Source organism: Pelodiscus sinensis, chromosome 30 (assembly GCF_052426305.1).
Source record: "Pelodiscus sinensis isolate ZL-2025 chromosome 30, ASM5242630v1, whole genome shotgun sequence".
NCBI lineage: Eukaryota > Metazoa > Chordata > Testudines > Trionychidae > Pelodiscus > Pelodiscus sinensis.
Window position 1 is genome coordinate 1212042 of NC_143081.1, and position 17718 is coordinate 1229759.

Below are 17718 nucleotides of genomic sequence, written 5' to 3' on the forward strand. Positions count from 1 at the left end.
GGCGGGGTCCCAGCAGGAGTCACTGGGGGGATCTGGCCGGGTCCCCGCAAGGGGGGCTGTGGGCAGCCCCCACTCTCACCCTCCCCAGCCCCCAGGCAGGCTCCACATGGCGAGGTCACTTTAATTTATTACATCAAAAACCAGAGACAAACAATGGAAAAGGCCACAAAGTCGGGGCCCGGCCGTCGGGGCCAGAGAACGGTTAAGGCATCTGCCCCTGCCAGGGCGCGCCTCTGCCAGCGGGGGGCGCTGGGGGAGGGGGGCAGAGAGGGGTCTGCGGGGAGCAGAGCCAGAGGCAGGGTGGGCACCATGGGGCACAGTCCATGGCAGGGTGAGGGGCTCAGTCGTGGGGCCGATCGGGGTCCCTGGCCTGGCACATGGGCTCCAGCTGCTCGGTGCACTCGGGGTCGGGGGACTCCATCTCGGGGTACACCACCCCACACATCTTCTGGGTCACTCGCGTCACTGCCGCTGGGGGAGACGGGGGGTTAGAGAACGGGGGGCGTGGCCCTTCCGCCGCCCTCCAGACAGACGCTCCCTTCCCCACCCCTAGCCAGCTGGGGGAGACGGGGGGTTAGAGAACGGGGGGCGTGGCCCTTCCGCCGCCCTCCAGACAGACGCTCCCTTCCCCACCCCTAGCCAGCTGTCCCTCTTCCCCCTCCCGTCCCTACCCTGCGCCTGGCCGGCTGTCCCCCCAAGCCCTGTGCCCCTGCCCCCCGGCCAGCCCACTTACCCAGGCAGGTGTAGACGGCAGGAGGCTTGCGGCGCCAGGCCACACCCAGCCCGTAGACGGGCACCCCGGTGAGCATGATGGCCAGCCCCACGCCGCACACCACCGGCTCCGACCACAGGCTGAAGATGAGCAGGAAGGCCCAGAAGAGCAGGTAGATCACGGGGAAGAACAGGCTGACCTGTGGGGACAGGGGGCTTAGCGGGGGCAGGAGGCGCAGTGGGAGGGGCACCCAGGGCGGGTCTCACCTTGATCAGGCGGGAGGGCAGGGGGGCTCACTTGGATGGCGTGGGGGGAGGGCCATGGGACGTGGCGGGCTGCGGGGGGGTGGCTCACCTGGATGGGCTGGGCCGTGGCAGAGCCAGTGCGGGCGGGAGGGCCGTGGGGGGGGCTCACCTGGATGGGGCAGGCCACAGAGGGAGGGGGGCTTACCCTGATGGGATGGGTCAGGCGGGGGGAGGGGGGCTCATCTTGATAGGGCAGACCAGGCGGGGGAGTGGGTTCACCGGTATGGGGTGGGCTGCCGGAGGGGGGGCAGGGGTCACCTGGATGGGGCAGGCCAGTGCGGGGCAGAGGGCCGGGGAGGGCTCACCCTGATGGGACGGGATGAGGGAGCGGGCTCACCTTGATGGGGCAGGCCAGGCGGGGGGGCGTGACCTCACTGACGGGACGGGACGAGGGGGGGGCTCACCTTGATGGGGCGGGCCAGGCGGGGGGGCGTGACCTCACTGTGACGTGATGGGATGAAGGGCGGGGCTCACTTTGATGGGGTGGGCCAGGCGGGGGGGCGTGACCTCACTGTGACGCGATGGGACGAGGGGCGGGGCTCACTTTGATGGGGTGGGCCAGGCGGGGGGGCGTGACCTCACTGTGATGCGATGGGACGAGGGGCGGGGCTCACTTTGATGGGGTGGGCCAGGCGGGGGGCCGTGACCTCACTGTGACGCGATGGGACGAGGGGCGGGGCTCACTTTGATGGGGTGGGCCAGGCGGGGGGGCGTGACCTCACTGTGACGCAATGGGACGAGGGGCGGGGCTCACCTTGATGGTGCGGGCCAGACGGGGGGGCGTGAACTCACCGGGACGGGACGGGACGAGGGGGGGCTCACCGTGACGGGAGGTGGGGGCGGGGCTCACCTTGATGGTGCGGGCCAGACGGGGGGGGCGTGAACTCACCGGGACGGGACGGGACGAGGGGGGGCTCACCGTGACGGGAGGTGGGGGCGGGGCTCACCTTGATGGTGCGGGCCAGACGGGGGGGGCGTGAACTCACTGGGACGGGACGGGACGAGGGGGGGCTCACCGTGACGGGAGGCGGGGGCGGGGCTCACCTTGATGGTGCGGGCCAGACGGGGGGGGCGTGAACTCACTGGGACGGGACGGGACGGGGGGGGGCTCACCGTGACGGGAGGCGGGGGCGGGGCTCACCTTGATGGTGCGGGCCAGACGGGGGGGCGTGAACTCACTGGGACGGGACGGGACGGGACGAGGGGGGGCTCACCGTGACGGGAGGCGGGGGCGGGGGCGGGGCTCACCTTGATGGGGCGGGCCAGACGGGGGGGGGCGTGAACTCAGTGGGACGGGACGAGGGGGGGCTCACCGTGACAGGAGGCGGGGGCGGGGCTCACCTTGATGGTGCGGGCCAGACGGGGGGGCGTGAACTCACTGGGACGGGACGGGACGAGGGGGGGGGTGTGAACTCACTGGGACGGGACGGGACGGGACGGGACGAGGGGGGGCTCACTGTGACGGGAGGCGGGGGCGGGGCTCACCTTGATGGGGTGGGCCAGACGGGGGGGGGCGTGAACTCAGTGGGACGGGACGAGGGGGGGCTCACCGTGACGGGAGGCGGGGGCGGGGCTCACCTTGATGGGGTGGGCCAGACGGGGGGGGGCGTGAACTCAGTGGGACGGGACGAGGGGGGGCTCACCGTGACGGGAGGCGGGGGCGGGGCTCACCTTGATGGGGTGGGCCAGACGGGGGGGGGCGTGAACTCAGTGGGACGGGACAGGACGAGGGGGGGCTCACCGTGACGGGAGGCGGGGGCGGGGCTCACCTTGATGGGGTGGGCCAGACCGGGGGGGCGTGAACTCACTGGGACGGGACGAGGGGGGGCTCACCGTGACGGGAGGCGGGGGCGGGGCTCACCTTGATGGGGCGGGCCAGACGGGGGGGCGTGAACTCACTGGGACGGGACGAGGGGGGGCTCACCGTGGCGGGAGGCGGGGGCGGGGCTCACCTTGATGGGGCGGGCCAGACGGGGGGGCGTGAACTCACTGGGACGGGACGAGGGGGGGCTCACCGTGACGGGAGGCGGGGGCGGGGCTCACCTTGATGGGGCGGGCCAGACGGGGGGGCGTGAACTCACTGGGACGGGACGAGGGGGGGCTCACCGTGACGGGAGGCGGGGGCGGGGCTCACCTTGATGGTGCGGGCCAGACGGGGGGGCGTGAACTCACTGGGACGGGACGGGACGAGGGGGGGGGGGTGTGAACTCACTGGGACGGGACGGGACGGGACGAGGGGGGGCTCACCGTGACGGGAGGCGGGGGCGGGGCTCACCTTGATGGGGCGGGCCAGACCGGGGGGGCGTGAACTCACTGGGACGGGACGAGGGGGGGCTCACCGTGACGGGAGGCGGGGGCGGGGCTCACCTTGATGGGGCGGGCCAGACCGGGGGGGCGTGAACTCACTGGGACGGGACGAGGGGGGGCTCACCGTGACGGGAGGCGGGGGCGGGGCTCACCTTGATGGGGCGGGCCAGACCGGGGGGGCGTGAACTCACTGGGACGGGACGAGGGGGGGCTCACCGTGACGGGAGGCGGGGGCGGGGCTCACCTTGATGGGGCGGGCCAGACGGGGGGGGCGTGAACTCACTGGGACGGGACGGGACGGGACGAGGGGGGGCTCACCGTGACGGGAGGCGGGGGCGGGGGCGGGGCTCACCTTGATGGGGCGGGCCAGACGGGGGGGGGCGTGAACTCAGTGGGACGGGACAGGACGAGGGGGGGCTCACCGGGACGGGAGGCGGGGGCGGGGCTCACCTTGATGGTGTGGGCCAGACGGGGGGGGCGTGAACTCACTGGGACGGGACGGGACGAGGGGGGGGGTGTGAACTCACTGGGACGGGACGGGACGGGACGAGGGGGGGCTCACCGTGACGGGAGGCGGGGGCGGGGCTCACCTTGATGGGGCGGGCCAGACCGGGGGGGCGTGAACTCACTGGGACGGGACGAGGGGGGGCTCACCGTGACGGGAGGCGGGGGCGGGGCTCACCTTGATGGGGCGGGCCAGACCGGGGGGGCGTGAACTCACTGGGACGGGACGAGGGGGGGCTCACCGTGACGGGAGGCGGGGGCGGGGCTCACCTTGATGGGGCGGGCCAGACCGGGGGGGCGTGAACTCACTGGGACGGGACGAGGGGGGGCTCACCGTGACGGGAGGCGGGGGCGGGGCTCACCTTGATGGGGTGGGCCAGACCGGGGGGGCGTGAACTCACTGGGACGGGACGAGGGGGGGCTCACCGTGACGGGAGGCGGGGGCGGGGCTCACCTTGATGGGGCGGGCCAGACGGGGGGGGGCGTGAACTCACTGGGACGGGACGGGACGGGACGAGGGGGGGCTCACCGTGACGGGAGGCGGGGGCGGGGGCGGGGCTCACCTTGATGGGGCGGGCCAGACGGGGGGGGGCGTGAACTCAGTGGGACGGGACGAGGGGGGGCTCACCGTGACAGGAGGCGGGGGCGGGGCTCACCTTGATGGTGCGGGCCAGACGGGGGGGCGTGAACTCACTGGGACGGGACGGGACGAGGGGGGGGGTGTGAACTCACTGGGACGGGACGGGACGGGACGGGACGAGGGGGGGCTCACTGTGACGGGAGGCGGGGGCGGGGCTCACCTTGATGGGGTGGGCCAGACGGGGGGGGGCGTGAACTCAGTGGGACGGGACGAGGGGGGGCTCACCGTGACGGGAGGCGGGGGCGGGGCTCACCTTGATGGGGTGGGCCAGACGGGGGGGGGCGTGAACTCAGTGGGACGGGACGAGGGGGGGCTCACCGTGACGGGAGGCGGGGGCGGGGCTCACCTTGATGGGGTGGGCCAGACCGGGGGGGCGTGAACTCACTGGGACGGGACGAGGGGGGGCTCACCGTGGCGGGAGGCGGGGGCGGGGCTCACCTTGATGGGGCGGGCCAGACGGGGGGGCGTGAACTCATTGGGACGGGACGAGGGGGGGCTCACCGTGACGGGAGGCGGGGGCGGGGCTCACCTTGATGGGGCGGGCCAGACGGGGGGGCGTGAACTCACTGGGACGGGACGAGGGGGGGCTCACCGTGACGGGAGGCGGGGGCGGGGCTCACCTTGATGGGGCGGGCCAGACGGGGGGGCTCACCGTGACGGGAGGCGGGGGCGGGGCTCACCTTGATGGTGTGGGCCAGACGGGGGGGCGTGAACTCACTGGGACGGGACGGGACGAGGGGGGGGGTGTGAACTCACTGGGACGGGACGGGACGGGACGAGGGGGGGCTCACCGTGACGGGAGGCGGGGGCGGGGCTCACCTTGATGGGGTGGGCCAGACCGGGGGGGCGTGAACTCACTGGGACGGGACGAGGGGGGGCTCACCGTGACGGGAGGCGGGGGCGGGGCTCACCTTGATGGGGCGGGCCAGACCGGGGGGGGCGTGAACTCACTGGGACGGGACGAGGGGGGGCTCACCGTGACGGGAGGCGGGGGCGGGGCTCACCTTGATGGGGTGGGCCAGACCGGGGGGGCGTGAACTCACTGGGACGGGACGAGGGGGGGCTCACCGTGACGGGAGGCGGGGGCGGGGCTCACCTTGATGGGGCGGGCCAGACAGGGGGGCGTGAACTCACTGGGACGGGACGAGGGGGGGCTCACCGTGACGGGAGGCGGGGGCGGGGCTCACCTTGATGGGGCGGGCCAGACAGGGGGGCGTGAACTCACTGGGACGGGACGAGGGGGGGCTCACCGTGACGGGAGGCGGGGGCGGGGCTCACCTTGATGGGGCGGGCCAGACGGGGGGGGGGCGTGAACTCACTGGGACGGGACGAGGGGGGGCTCACCGTGACGGGAGGCGGGGGCGGGGCTCACCTTGATGGGGTGGGCCAGACGGGGGGGGCGTGAACTCAGTGGGACGGGACGAGGGGGGGCTCACCTTGATGGGGCGGGCCAGACGGGGGGGCGTGAACTCACTGGGACGGGACGAGGGGGGGCTCACCGTGACGGGAGGCGGGGGCGGGGCTCACCTTGATGGGGCGGGCCAGACGGGGGGGCGTGAACTCAGTGGGACGGGATGAGGGGGGGCTCACCGTGACGGGAGGCGGGGGCGGGGCTCACCTTGATGGGGTGGGCCAGACGGGGGGGGGCGTGAACTCAGTGGGACGGGACGAGGGGGGGCTCACCTTGATGGGGCGCACCATGTCCGGCTGCCGCCAGCGCAGCACGATCTGCCCGGCCACGGTGACCCCGTAGAACAGGTAGTTGATGAAGCCCACGTAGTTGATGAGGGTGTAGATGTCGCTGGTCACCAGCATGAGCAGGGTGGACAGGCACTGTGGAGAGGGGAGGCCGTGGGGGCGGGGCCATTCCGAAATCCCACCCCTTGTCAGTGCATAAGCCCCGCCCCTGCCCCATTCTCCAAGCTCCACCCCCTGCCTGAAATCCCGCCCCCAGCAGGCACCAGTGACTCACGGTGAAGACCAGAGCGGGGATGGGGGTGCAGCGCTGCATATGGATCATGGCCAGCACACTGGGGAGGTGGCCCTCACGGGCTCCTGCGAAGAACAGCCTGCGGGGGAGGGGAGAAGTAGGTGTGGGGCTGGAAGGGGGAGGGTCTGGGCTTGGCAGGCATGGCTGTGGGTGGGGGGAGAGCAGAGCAGGCCTGGGGTCAGTGGGCGTGGCCATCTGTGCCATCAGTAGGGTTCAGGGTGAACACCGGGCTGCAGGGAATGCGGCTCTGGGCCTGGCGGGCAGGCTGGGATGGGGTCACTTACCGGGAGGAGGTGAAGAGGGAGCCGTTGACTCCCCCGAAGGTGGACAGGGCCACGGAGATGGGCATGATCCAGGCCATGACACCCAGCAGCTTCTCCCCGAACGTCTGGGGGGAAGAGGGAGGAGTCGGAAGTGAGTGGGAAGGCTCCGTGCAGGGGGCGGGGCCAGGGCAGCGGCTCCTGGGACGAGCGGTGGAGACGGAGGCCTTGCTGGCGGGGCTGGGGGCTGTTTGGGGGGGGCGGGGCTCACCACAGCCACGGCGTTGGAGGCCAGCAGCTCCTGGGGCGACATGGCGGTGACGTAGGCCACGTTGGCGAAGACAAAGATGAAGGTGACCAGCGGGATGGAGATGAAGATGGCCAGCGGCAGGTTCCTGGGGAGGGGCAGAGTGAGTCCGTGCAGCCGCCCACATGCCAGGGCCCCCCCAGGCAGACTAGGATCACCCAGTGGGAGGCACTGGGACCCCCAGGAGAGGAGTGTCTGATGTGCCCAGACCCCGGGGGTCCCAGGTGGGGAGCTGGGGGAGGGGTCCTGGCTGGGCACTGGGGGGTGGGTTCCCGGCAGGACGCTGCCGACAGCGGAGGGCGTCCCCAGCGGGGCGCTGCAGACGAGGGAGGGGGTCCCCGGCGGGGCGCTGCTGGCATGGGAGGGGGTCCCCAGTTGGGCACTGGGGAAGAGGGACGGGGTCCCGGCTGGGCACTGGGGGGGGTCCATGCCAACAGGGGGGTCCCCGGTGGGGCGCTGCAGATGAGGGAGGGGTCCCCGGCAGGGCGCTGCTGGCATGGGAGGGGGTCCCCAGTTGGGCACCAGGGCAGGGGTCCCTGGCTGGGCGCTGGGGGAGAGGGAGGGGGTCCTCGGCGGGGCGCTGCAGATGAGGGAGGGGGTCCCCGGGGGGGCGCTGCAGATGAGGGAGGGGATCCCCGGTGGGGCGCTGGGGGAAAGGGAGGGGGTCCCCGGCGGGGCGCTGCTGGCATGGGAGGGGGTCCCCAGTTGGGCACCGGGGCAGGGGTCCTCTGGCTGGGCGCTGCTGGCATGGGAGGGGGTCCCTGGCGGGGCGCTGGGGGAGAGGGAGGGGGTCCCCGGCGGGGCGCTGGGGGAGAGGGAGGGGGTCCTCGGCGGGGCACTGCAGATGAGGGAGGGGGTCCCCGGCGGGGCGCTGCAGATGAGGGAGGGGTCCCCGGCTGGGCGCTGGGGGAGAGGGAGAGGGTCCCTGGCGGGGTGCTGCAGATGAGGGAGGGGGTCCCTGGCGGGGCGCTGCAGATGAGGGAGGGGGTCCCCGGCGGGGCGCTGCAGATGAGGGAGGGGGTCCCCGGCGGGGCGCTGCAGATGAGGGAGGGGTCCCCGGCTGGGCGCTGGGGGAAAGGGAGGGGGTCCCTGGCGGGGCGCTGCAGATGAGGGAGGGGTCCCTGGCGGGGCGCTGGGGGAGAGGGAGGGGGTCCCCGGCGGGGCGCTGCTGGCGGGGGAGGAGGAGGGGGAGGGTCCCGGCGCCGCGCTCGCGCTGACCTGGAGGGGTTGACCAGCTCCTCAGTGACGTAGTTGAGGAAGTTCCAGCCGCCGTAGGCGAAGGAGCCCTGCAGGAAGGCCAGCGCCACCAGCCCCACGTCCACCGGCACGAAGGCCTCGAAGGCGTGGCGCGGCTCCAGCCAGTAGTACTGCCCTGGGGATGGGCCGCACCGTCGCGCCGGCTCGCAGCACGCTGCCCCCCGCCCCCCAGCCAGCCGCCCCAGTGCCCAGCCTGCCAGGTGCCCCCCGTGTCCCGCCTAGACCCCTCCCCCGGTGGGGCGCTCAGCTGGCAGGTGCCCCGCCCCCCCGCCAGCCGCCCCAGTGCCCAGCCTGCCAGGTGCCCCGTGTCCCGCCTAGACCCCTCCCCCGGTGGGGCGCTCAGCTGGCAGGTGCCCCGCCCACCCGCCAGCCGCCCCAGTGCCCAGCCTGCCAGGTGCCCCCCGTGTCCCGCCTAGACCCCTCCCCCGGTGGGGCGCTCAGCTGGCAGGTGCCCCGCGCCCGGCCTGCCCCGCGCGACTCACCCTTGCAGATCTGCACGATGCCCATGACGATGATGAGGGCCAGGGCCAGCAGCTTCCCGGCCGTGAAGACGTCCTGCACCCGCGTGGCCCAGCGCACGCTGGCGCAGTTCACCCACGTCAGCAGCACTGCGGGCAGAGGGGGTTCAGCGCAGGGCTCCCCCGCCCCCCAAGGCCAGCCCCGCCCCGCCGGGAGATAACCGGGTCTGTTGTGGCCATGGAGGGCTGGCCCCCGCGCCCAGCCGCCCGGCTCTGGAGGGCGAGGGCTGGGCGGAGGGGCGGCGTGGTCGCTGGGCTCAGCTGCCCCACTGAGCAGTGTCCCGGGCGCCCGCTCGGCCCTGGCCAGTGCAGGGAGGAAGTGGCTCCCCGTGGGGCAGGCAGGGAGGAAAACAAGGGGGAGGGGAGCGGCAGGCTGGGAGCCGCTGGCGCTAGGCCCAGAATTGGACCAAAACAGCTGATCTCTCCCCCCCCCATACCCCGTCTGTCCCTGCCCCCCAGCCTGGAATCCGACACCGGGACAGAGCGGGGAGGGGTATCCCGGCCCTGCTCAGGGTGTAAACAACCCCCCACCCAGCCCCTGCCACAGCCAGTCAGCTGACCGCACACCCCCAGCACCCCGCTGTCCCCCGAGAACCCTCCAGTCCGGTCGGGGGCACCCCCAGGGACCCTGCCCTCTGACGGGGGGCTCAGTCAACACGGTGGGGAATCAGCTGGGCCCCACACAGCCTCCCCAGGTCACGGGCGCAGGATTTCCCCAGGAAGCCCCTCCCCAGGGCTCAATGGTGTCACCAGGGGCTCTCGTTAGGCTGGTGGGGCCTCGCTGGGTTGGATAATGGGGTCACTGCCCCCCCAGTTAGGGGGCTGGCTCCAGTCCCCCGTCACTGGGCTCAGATAGGCACAGCTCAGAGTCCCCCCGCACTCCCCACCCACAGCCTCTGCCAGCCCCGCCCTGCCGGCTGATCCCCGCCCAGGGGGCTGCCAGGAGACAGGACACAAACACGCCGGCCCAGCGTTTCCTGCTGAGCCAGCGCTGACTCAGCGCCTGCAGCGGGTGCGGGCCCCAGTCCCCGGCTGACCCCGGGGGTCGGGCAGGGGCAGGGGCAGATACTCACGCAGACACACCCCCGCCAGCAGGCGGAGCCCGCCCTCAGGCACCAGGCAGGTGGGGAAGAGCGGGTGCAGCACGTAGTTGGCGAAGGTGAGGGCGATGACGGCCTGGGTGGTGGGGTAGATGACCAGCACCGCGACCCACAGGCGCAGGAACCTGCGGGCACAGCAGCGGTGAGCAGGGCTCCGGCCCCCTGCGGGCCCCCGGCCTGCCCCCCAGAGCCCGGCCCCCTTACCCGGCCAGCCCCCCGAAGATGTCCTTGACGTAGGAGTAGTCGCCACCGGACTTGGGGATGGTGACGCCCAGCTCTGCGTAGCACAGCGCCCCCACGGCCGTGATCAGCCCCGTCATGAGCCACACCAGCAGCGCCAGCCCCACGGAGCCCGAGTTCTCCAGCACGCCCTTCGGGGACACGAAGATCCCCGACCCGATGATGTTCCCTGGGGGAGAGAGGCAGGGACGGGGTGAGAGGCGGCTCCGGTGCTGCCTGAGGCTGCTGGGAGCCTGGGCCGGTTGCTCAGAGACACTGAACTGCCCCCTGCAGCTCAGGGCGAGGGGGGGAAGCAGGGAGGGTGTTCACTCTGGAGCCTAATGACCACACTCTCCATTCACTCCTGCCTGGCCTATAGCCACCCCTCTCCCCCGCCTCCGGCTCTCTCACCATCCCTGCCACCTTTTCCTGGCTCCATGGGCTCATTAGCAAATGAAAATCTTGCGGCTGTGGGTGGGAGCCAACGTGCGGGGGTGGTGGAGCATCTGGGAGGGGATGCAGCAGACAGCACTACAAGGGGCGGCGCAGGGCTGGGGGGCAAAGGGCCTGCGGAATGGGGGGGGCTTCCAGACAGAACTAATCCCCTCGTCAGCAACCAGCCCTTCGTTAACCATTGCCCTGGCAACCCGAACAGCATCACAAGTGGGGGGAGGCTGCTCTTCACTCCCGACTCGCAGCCCTGCCTCTTGGCCAGCAGGGCAGGGAAGGGGGCACTCCACCAGGGGGAGCTATGGGGGGGGGGCAGCTGGGGAGGAGGGAGGGACGCTGCGACGGGAGGAGCCGAGCAGAGTCCTTACCTGCAATCTTATCAGGTTAGATTTCTCCCCATAAACTGGGCCCTGGGGAGGGACTCTGACCCAGTGGGGGGAAGGGCTGGGCTGGCAGGGGCTAGGAGCGAGGGTCACCCGCAGAGCTGGGGGGAGCCGAGGGCAGGGAGTACAGGGGGTAAGCAAGGGGCTGGGGCTGTCTCTGAACCCCCCAGCCCCCCCACAAGCGCTGGCGTCTCCGGGCACCTGCTGAGCAGAGCCATCTGGAGCAGGATTAATGGAGCCGCCAGAAATTCACGCTCCATGGCGCTGATCCATCCGCGTGGAAAACACCCCCACCCCCACCCCCACTCCCTGGACTGCAGGCTCGGGTGGCTGGCTCTGCCCTGGGGTGTGGGGGCTCAGCTATAGCGGGACCCCTCGCCCAGGGCTGGCATGCAGCTGGCTCTGGGGTGTGTGCATGAGGGCCGGTTACATGGGGACCCCTCGCCTGGCACCGAGCTGCGGCTAGAGCTGGGGTGGGGCCCCTTGCCAGTGAGGGGCTGTGGGACAGGCTGGGGGCACTGGGGCTGCCTGGAGGTGGAGCACTAACTGGATCAGAACAACAGGCCCACGAGGTGACAGGCAGCTCACAGCTATTTATAGAGGCAGGCAGGCGGAGGTGGGGGAGGGAAGATGGAGAGGAAGGAGGGGGAACAAGGAGGAAGGAGGCACAGCAGGAAAGGGGGGGACCCCAGCAGCCCTTGGGGTCAGAGTTAGAGTCCTCTTGCACGCCACCCCCCCACTCACCTACAATGATGCCGCAGGCGCTCACCAGCCCAATCTCTTTCTTGAGGCCCACACCACCCTTCGCGGGCTGATCTGGGCCATCCGAGGCCTTCTCGGAACCACCCCGGCGCCGCGCACCCTCCTCCATGGTAGGTAACCGGAGCAGACGGGGGAACCGGTCCGGAGGGGAGCCGGGGCCAGCTGGGTCCTAGAACTGGGTCAGTTCGGAGTCACTGGTTCTGGACAGGAACACCTGGGGACTGGGCTGGTTCTGGACTCAGATCTAAACCCAGAGTGGTCTGGTCCTGGACTCGGATCTTTTAGAACTGGTGAGGTTCTGCGTATCTCCCTGCGGGTCTGGTTCTGAGCTCCGGCTCCCTAGAACCCAGCCGGTTCCATCTTCTTGATTCTAGGCTTCAGTCCCCCAGAACCAGGGCAGTTCTGCCTGTTCGTCTGGACTCCAATCCACTAGAACCCAGATGGTTCTGGTGTCCCCGGAATTGTGCTGGTTCTGGGACCCGATCCTCTAGAGCCCAGCTGTTTCTAGAGTCCCTGGGACAGGGGTTGTTGTTTTTCTGGGTCTGGATCCCTAGAACGCAGCTAGTTATCTCTCCGGTTCTGGAGCGCCTGGAACTGGACCAGCCCTGTCTCTGTTCGGGTCCAGATCCCCTAGAAGCCAGCTGGTTCTGGACTGTGATCTCTAGAAAGGGATTCTTCTGTTTCACTCTCTGGATCCAGTACACTTACAGCCAGACTGATTTGGGACCTCTGGTTCGGATGCCAGGCATGCAGGTCCGGTTCCCTCTCACACCACTTCTGAGCGTGTGTCGCCTAGAACAGATCCAGTTTTGTCCCTGGCACGGGTCTGGCGACAGCTGGAACTGGGCTCCTCCCAGAACCGGATCAGGCGCTGGTTCTGGTGCGGTCCAGTTGTGAGCTCTCCGGAACCGGCGCTCCGGGCCCCTGCTGCCGAAATCTCAGCACTTGTCCTTCCACCTTGTTTACTCGTTCCCCTCTTCCGTCCTGCTGCCCAGCGGAGGGGAGGGGGGGAGCGCGCAGCGTCGAAACCCGAGACCGGTTTGATCTCGCTGGGCTTCCCCCTCCCGCTCGAGCGCTTTCTCCCTTCGCTCCGGTTTTCACGGACTCCTCGTCCCTCGGGGCTGTGCTCCTTCAGGGGGATCTCTCGCTTCCCTGCGCGCCTCGCTCGCCCCCTCCTCCCAGCGCGGAGTGCGCTCCCGCTCTGTTCTCGCTGCGGGGAGTTTCTCTCCGGCTCCTTCCTTTCCTTGCTCTCACATGGAGCTGGAGCGCCGGCTCCCAGCGAGCGACCCACGGGGATCCCAGACCGACTCCTCCCCCAGCCGGCCCAGAGCCAGAGGGCGAGCAGCGCACTTCTGCAGGCTCCAGCCCGCTTTCGGTTCTTCTTCGCTCCTTTCTCTTTCCGTCTCTCGCCTGCCTCCAGTTCCCTGCCTGGTTCCTCCTCCTGCCCATGCTCCGCTTCCCCGCCTTGTTCCTTCCTCCTGCCCATCGCTCCGCTTCTCCGCCTTGTTCCTTCCTCCTGCCCATGCTCCGCTTCTCCGCCTTGTTCCTTCCTCCTGCCCATGCTCCGCTTCTCCGCCTGGTTCCTTCCTCCTGCCCATGCTCTGCTTCTCCGCCTTGTTCCTTCCTCCTGCCCATCGCTCCGCTTCTCTGCCTTGTTCCTTGCTCCAGACTGCCCATCGCTCCGCTTCTGCGCCTTGTTCCTTGCTCCAGACTGCCCATCGCTCCGCTTCTCCGCCTTGTTCCTTGCTCCAGACTGCCCATGCTCCGCTTCTGCGCCTTGTTCCTTGCTCCAGACTGCCCATCGCTCCGCTTCTGCGCCTTGTTCCTTGCTCCAGACTGCCCATCGCTCCGCTTCTGCGCCTTGTTCCTTCCTCCTGCCCATCGCTCCGCTTCTCCGCCTTGTTCCTTCCTCCTGCCCATCGCTCCGCTTCTGCGCCTTGTTCCTTGCTCCAGACTGCCCATCGCTCCGCTTCTGCGCCTTGTTCCTTGCTCCAGACTGCCCATCGCTCCGCTTCTGCGCCTTGTTCCTTGCTCCAGACTGCCCATCGCTCCGCTTCTCCGCCTTGTTCCTTGCTCCAGACGGCCCATCGCTCCGCTTCTGCGCCTTGTTCCTTGCTCCAGACGGCCCATCGCTCCGCTTCTCCGCCTTGTTCCTTGCTCCAGACTGCCCATCGCTCCGCTTCTCCGCCTTGTTCCTTGCTCCAGACTGCCCATCGCTCCGCTTCTCCGCCTTGTTCCTTCCTCCAGAGGGCCCATCGCTCCGCTTCTGTCGTGTCCTTCCATCCAGCTGGTTCTGGACATCGCTCCACTTCTCTGTCTCGTCCTTTCCTCCTTCCACTTGTCTTGTTCCTTCCTCCTTCATGGCTCCATTTGTCTTGTCCTGGGGCGAATGTTAGTCGATACATGCAAAGTAAGGCACAGGGGAGAACAATCCCAACTATACATGTAAATGATGGGGACTCAATGAGCTGTTCCCACCCGTCAGAAGCCTGGAACGGGCAGCAAGGGACGGAACGCTCACTGCGCCCAGCTGGGGGGGACCGCGTTAGTCGGTACTTACAACACAACAAAAGGTCTGGGAGCCCCGTATAGCCTGTGGGAACGTGCCGGTGGGGCCGCGAGCTTTCGGGGCCATCGGTAAGTCTGTGAAGTGCTGCCGGACTGTTGGTTGTTTTTAATGTACCCGGCCGCTCCTCCTTCTGGGGCACCTGGCACTGGCCACTGTCGACAGACAGGATGCCCGGCGAGAAGGATCTTTGTTCTGAGCCAGACCTCCTCTCCATCACTCCACTTGTACCCTTCCCCTCTCCTCTCCATCACTCCACTTGTACCCTTCTCCTCTCCTCTCCTCTCCATCACTCCACTTGTACCCTTCCCCTCTCCTCTCCATCACTCCACTTGTACCCTTCTCCTCTCCTCTCCATCACTCCACTTGTACCCTTCTCCTCTCCTCTCCATCACTCCACTTGTACCCTTCCCCTCTCCTCTCCATCACTCCACTTGTACCCTTCTCCTCTCCCTTCTTCTCCATCACTCCACTTGTACCCTTCTCCTCTCCTCTCCATCACTCCACTTGTACCCTTCCCCTCTCCTCTCCATCACTCCACTTGTACCCTTCTCCTCTCCTCTCCTCTCCATCACTCCACTTGTACCCTTCTCCTCTCCTCTCCATCACTCCACTTGTACCCTTCTCCTCTCCTCTCCATCACTCCACTTGTACCCTTCCCCTCTCCTCTCCATCACTCCACTTGTACCCTTCTCCTCTCCTCTCCTCTCCATCACTCCACTTGTACCCTTCTCCTCTCCTCTCCTCTCCATCACTCCACTTGTACCCTTCTCCTCTCCTCTCCATCACTCCACTTGTACCCTTCCCCTCTCCTCTCCATCACTCCACTTGTACCCTTCTCCTCTCCTCTCCTCTCCATCACTCCACTTGTACCCTTCCCCTCTCCTCTCCATCACTCCACTTGTACCCTTCTCCTCTCCTCTCCTCTCCATCCCTCCCTCTCCTCTCCATCACTCCACTTGTACCCTTCTCCTCTCCTCTCCATCACTCCACTTGTACCCTTCTCCTCTCCTCTCCTCTCCATCACTCCACTTGTACCCTTCTCCTCTCCTCTCCATCACTCCACTTGTACCCTTCTCCTCTCCTCTCCATCACTCCACTTGTACCCTTCCCCTCTCCTCTCCATCACTCCACTTGTACCCTTCTCCTCTCCTCTCCATCACTCCACTTGTACCCTTCTCCTCTCCTCTCCATCACTCCACTTGTACCCTTCTCCTCTCCTCTCCTCTCCATCACTCCACTTGTACCCTTCTCCTCTCCTCTCCATCACTCCACTTCTACCCTTCTCCTCTCCTCTCCTCTCCATCACTCCACTTCTACCCTTCTCCTCTCCTCTCCGTCACTCCACTTCTACCCTTCTCCTCTCCTCTCCTCCACTCCCCTACCCTTCTCCTCTCCTCTCCACCACTCCACTTCTACCCTTCTCCTCTCCTCTCCGTCACTCCACTTCTACCCTTCTCCTCTCCTCTCCACCACTCCACTTCTCCTCTCCATCACTCCACTTGTACCCTTCTCCTCTCCTCTCCATCACGCCACTTCTATCCTTCTCCTCTCCATCACTCCACTTCTATCCTTCTCCTCTCCATCACTCCACTTCTACTCTTTTCTCCTCTCCATCACTCCACTTCTACTCTTTTCTCCTCTCCATCACTCCACTTCTACCCTTTTCTCCTCTCCTTTCCATCACTCCACTTTTCTATCTTGCTTTTTCCTCCTTTCATCCCTCCACCTGTTTGTAGTTTTCTTTCTCCTTTTCTCATTCCATCTGTCTTCCTTTCTTTAGCACACGCCTTTTCCTTTCCTTTTTATCCCTCCATCTTCCTTCCCATCTTCTAGCACACCTCTGCCTCTCTCTCTCTCTCTCTCTCTCTCTCTCTGTCTCTCTCTTGTCCAGGTGCCTCCTAGGAAGGAGCACAACATGCTAGAAGCACAAGGGTGGCTCTCCCCAGCCCTGCCATTGGCTTCGATTCCTCCCTGTATTGGGGGACTACGCCCTCTCTAGGAACCCTTGCTCCCCATGTCAGCCTCCAGCCCCAGGAGAGCCCGGCTCAGCATCTGCCTTCAATGAGATCTAGTGGATGGGGGAGTCCCACATGCTCAGGGAGGAGGAATAATAATTATCCTGTGGCAAGGAGTTCCACAGAGTAGCTACATCAAGATAACCATCCATTCACCTCCACTCATGTCTCTCCACTTATTCCCACATTCCCTCCCTCCATTCCCAGACCCCTCCATCAATCCATGCATCCTTCCCTGCTTAGTACCCCCCTCTCCGCCCTTCTCACTTCCTCCACACCTCTCTCTGGGGGACAGCATCTGAACCCATCCACCCCCTCCCCAGGCCACCATTCACCCCTCCCCAGCAAACCACCCATCTCCTTCACTCCAGGACTGGAAGAAGCACTTCCCACATGCCCATCCCCCACCGTTACTCCTTCCCTCCCAACCTTTGTCCCCACTTGGCCCTGGAGGATGCCGATAGCGGGGCAAGGCCCGGACTTTCCCCCCACAGGCAGCAGGGTTGGGGAGGAAATGTGCTGAGTTGTGGAAGCAGGTGCCACAGTCAAGAGATGGAGGAAACAAAGTGATGGAGGGAAAGAGAGAAAAGGCCATGGCGGGGGGGACGGGGAGGACCCACGGATCCAAAGGGCAGACAGCTGAGGTGTCAGGGAGACACAGGCTTTCCCCCTAAGGCTGAGAAAAAGGGGGGAGAAGAGTGACCCTGCACCTGGGCCTAGAGCCCCTCCCCATCCTGGGGCACCCTGGCAGGCCCAGAGGGGTGCAGGCATTGCAGAGGGGGTGAGATGCAGTGACCCAAGAGGAGGGGATCTGGTGGAGGGGCTCTTCCCTCCTCCCACTGCGGACAGATCCACAGGCCTGGGTCACGGCTAAGCCTGCCCTGCCCCCTGGTGGCAGCACCCCACCATCGCCCGGCTTCTCAGCCGCCCCAGTGAAACAGCATGTGGGGCCCTCCTGCCCCAAGCCTACCCATTCCCCCCCAACCCCACACTCTCCTCCCTGCCCCAAAGCCTGCCTACTCCCCCCGCCCAGCCCCCCACTCACACTCTCTACCCATAACCCTCTCTACTCCCCCTTCCAGCCCTTCTTTCAGCTCCCATTACCCCCTACTCCTCCCCCTCCCACCACTTCCTTTTCCTGCCCCCAATCCCTCTCCCTACCCCCCACTTCCCTCCCTGGCCCAAACCCTCCCTGCTCCTCCCCCTGCCCCAGCACTCTCCCTACCCCCCGATTGCCCCTCCCTGGCCCAAACCCTCCCTACTCCTCCCCCTGCCCCAGCCCTCTCCTAACCCTCCCCCCATTGCCCCTCCCTGGCCCAAACCCTCCCTGCTCCTCCCCCCGCCCCAGCCCTCTCCCTACCCCCCCATTGCCCCTCCCTGGCCCAAACCCTCCCTGTCCCTCCTCCCCCCGCCCCAGCCC

General features: G+C 67.8%; 1 protein-coding gene across 4 annotated transcripts; it reads right to left on the reverse strand.

Moving 5' to 3' along the window:
* Nucleotides 1-109: 109 nt before the first annotated feature.
* On the reverse strand, nt 110-17111 carry SLC7A8 (solute carrier family 7 member 8). Of its 4 annotated transcripts, none has more exons than XM_075916780.2 (11): nt 17095-17111; nt 10105-10309; nt 9874-10025; nt 8765-8890; nt 8244-8397; nt 6990-7113; nt 6743-6846; nt 6441-6537; nt 6152-6301; nt 734-911; nt 110-471 (listed from the first exon to the last, which is right to left on the reverse strand). In XM_075916780.2, exons 2-11 carry the CDS (start codon nt 10218-10220, stop codon nt 341-343), a joined length of 1332 nt encoding a protein of 443 aa, XP_075772895.2. In that variant the 5' UTR covers nt 10221-10309; nt 17095-17111; the 3' UTR covers nt 110-340. The 4 variants fall into 4 exon arrangements, with proteins under 4 accessions (XP_075772895.2, XP_075772893.2, XP_075772894.2 ...); XM_075916778.2 differs by lacking the exon at nt 17095-17111 and adding an exon at nt 14275-14512; XM_075916779.2 differs by lacking the exon at nt 17095-17111 and adding an exon at nt 11697-12849.
* Between the last annotated feature and the right edge of the window lie 607 nt (nt 17112-17718).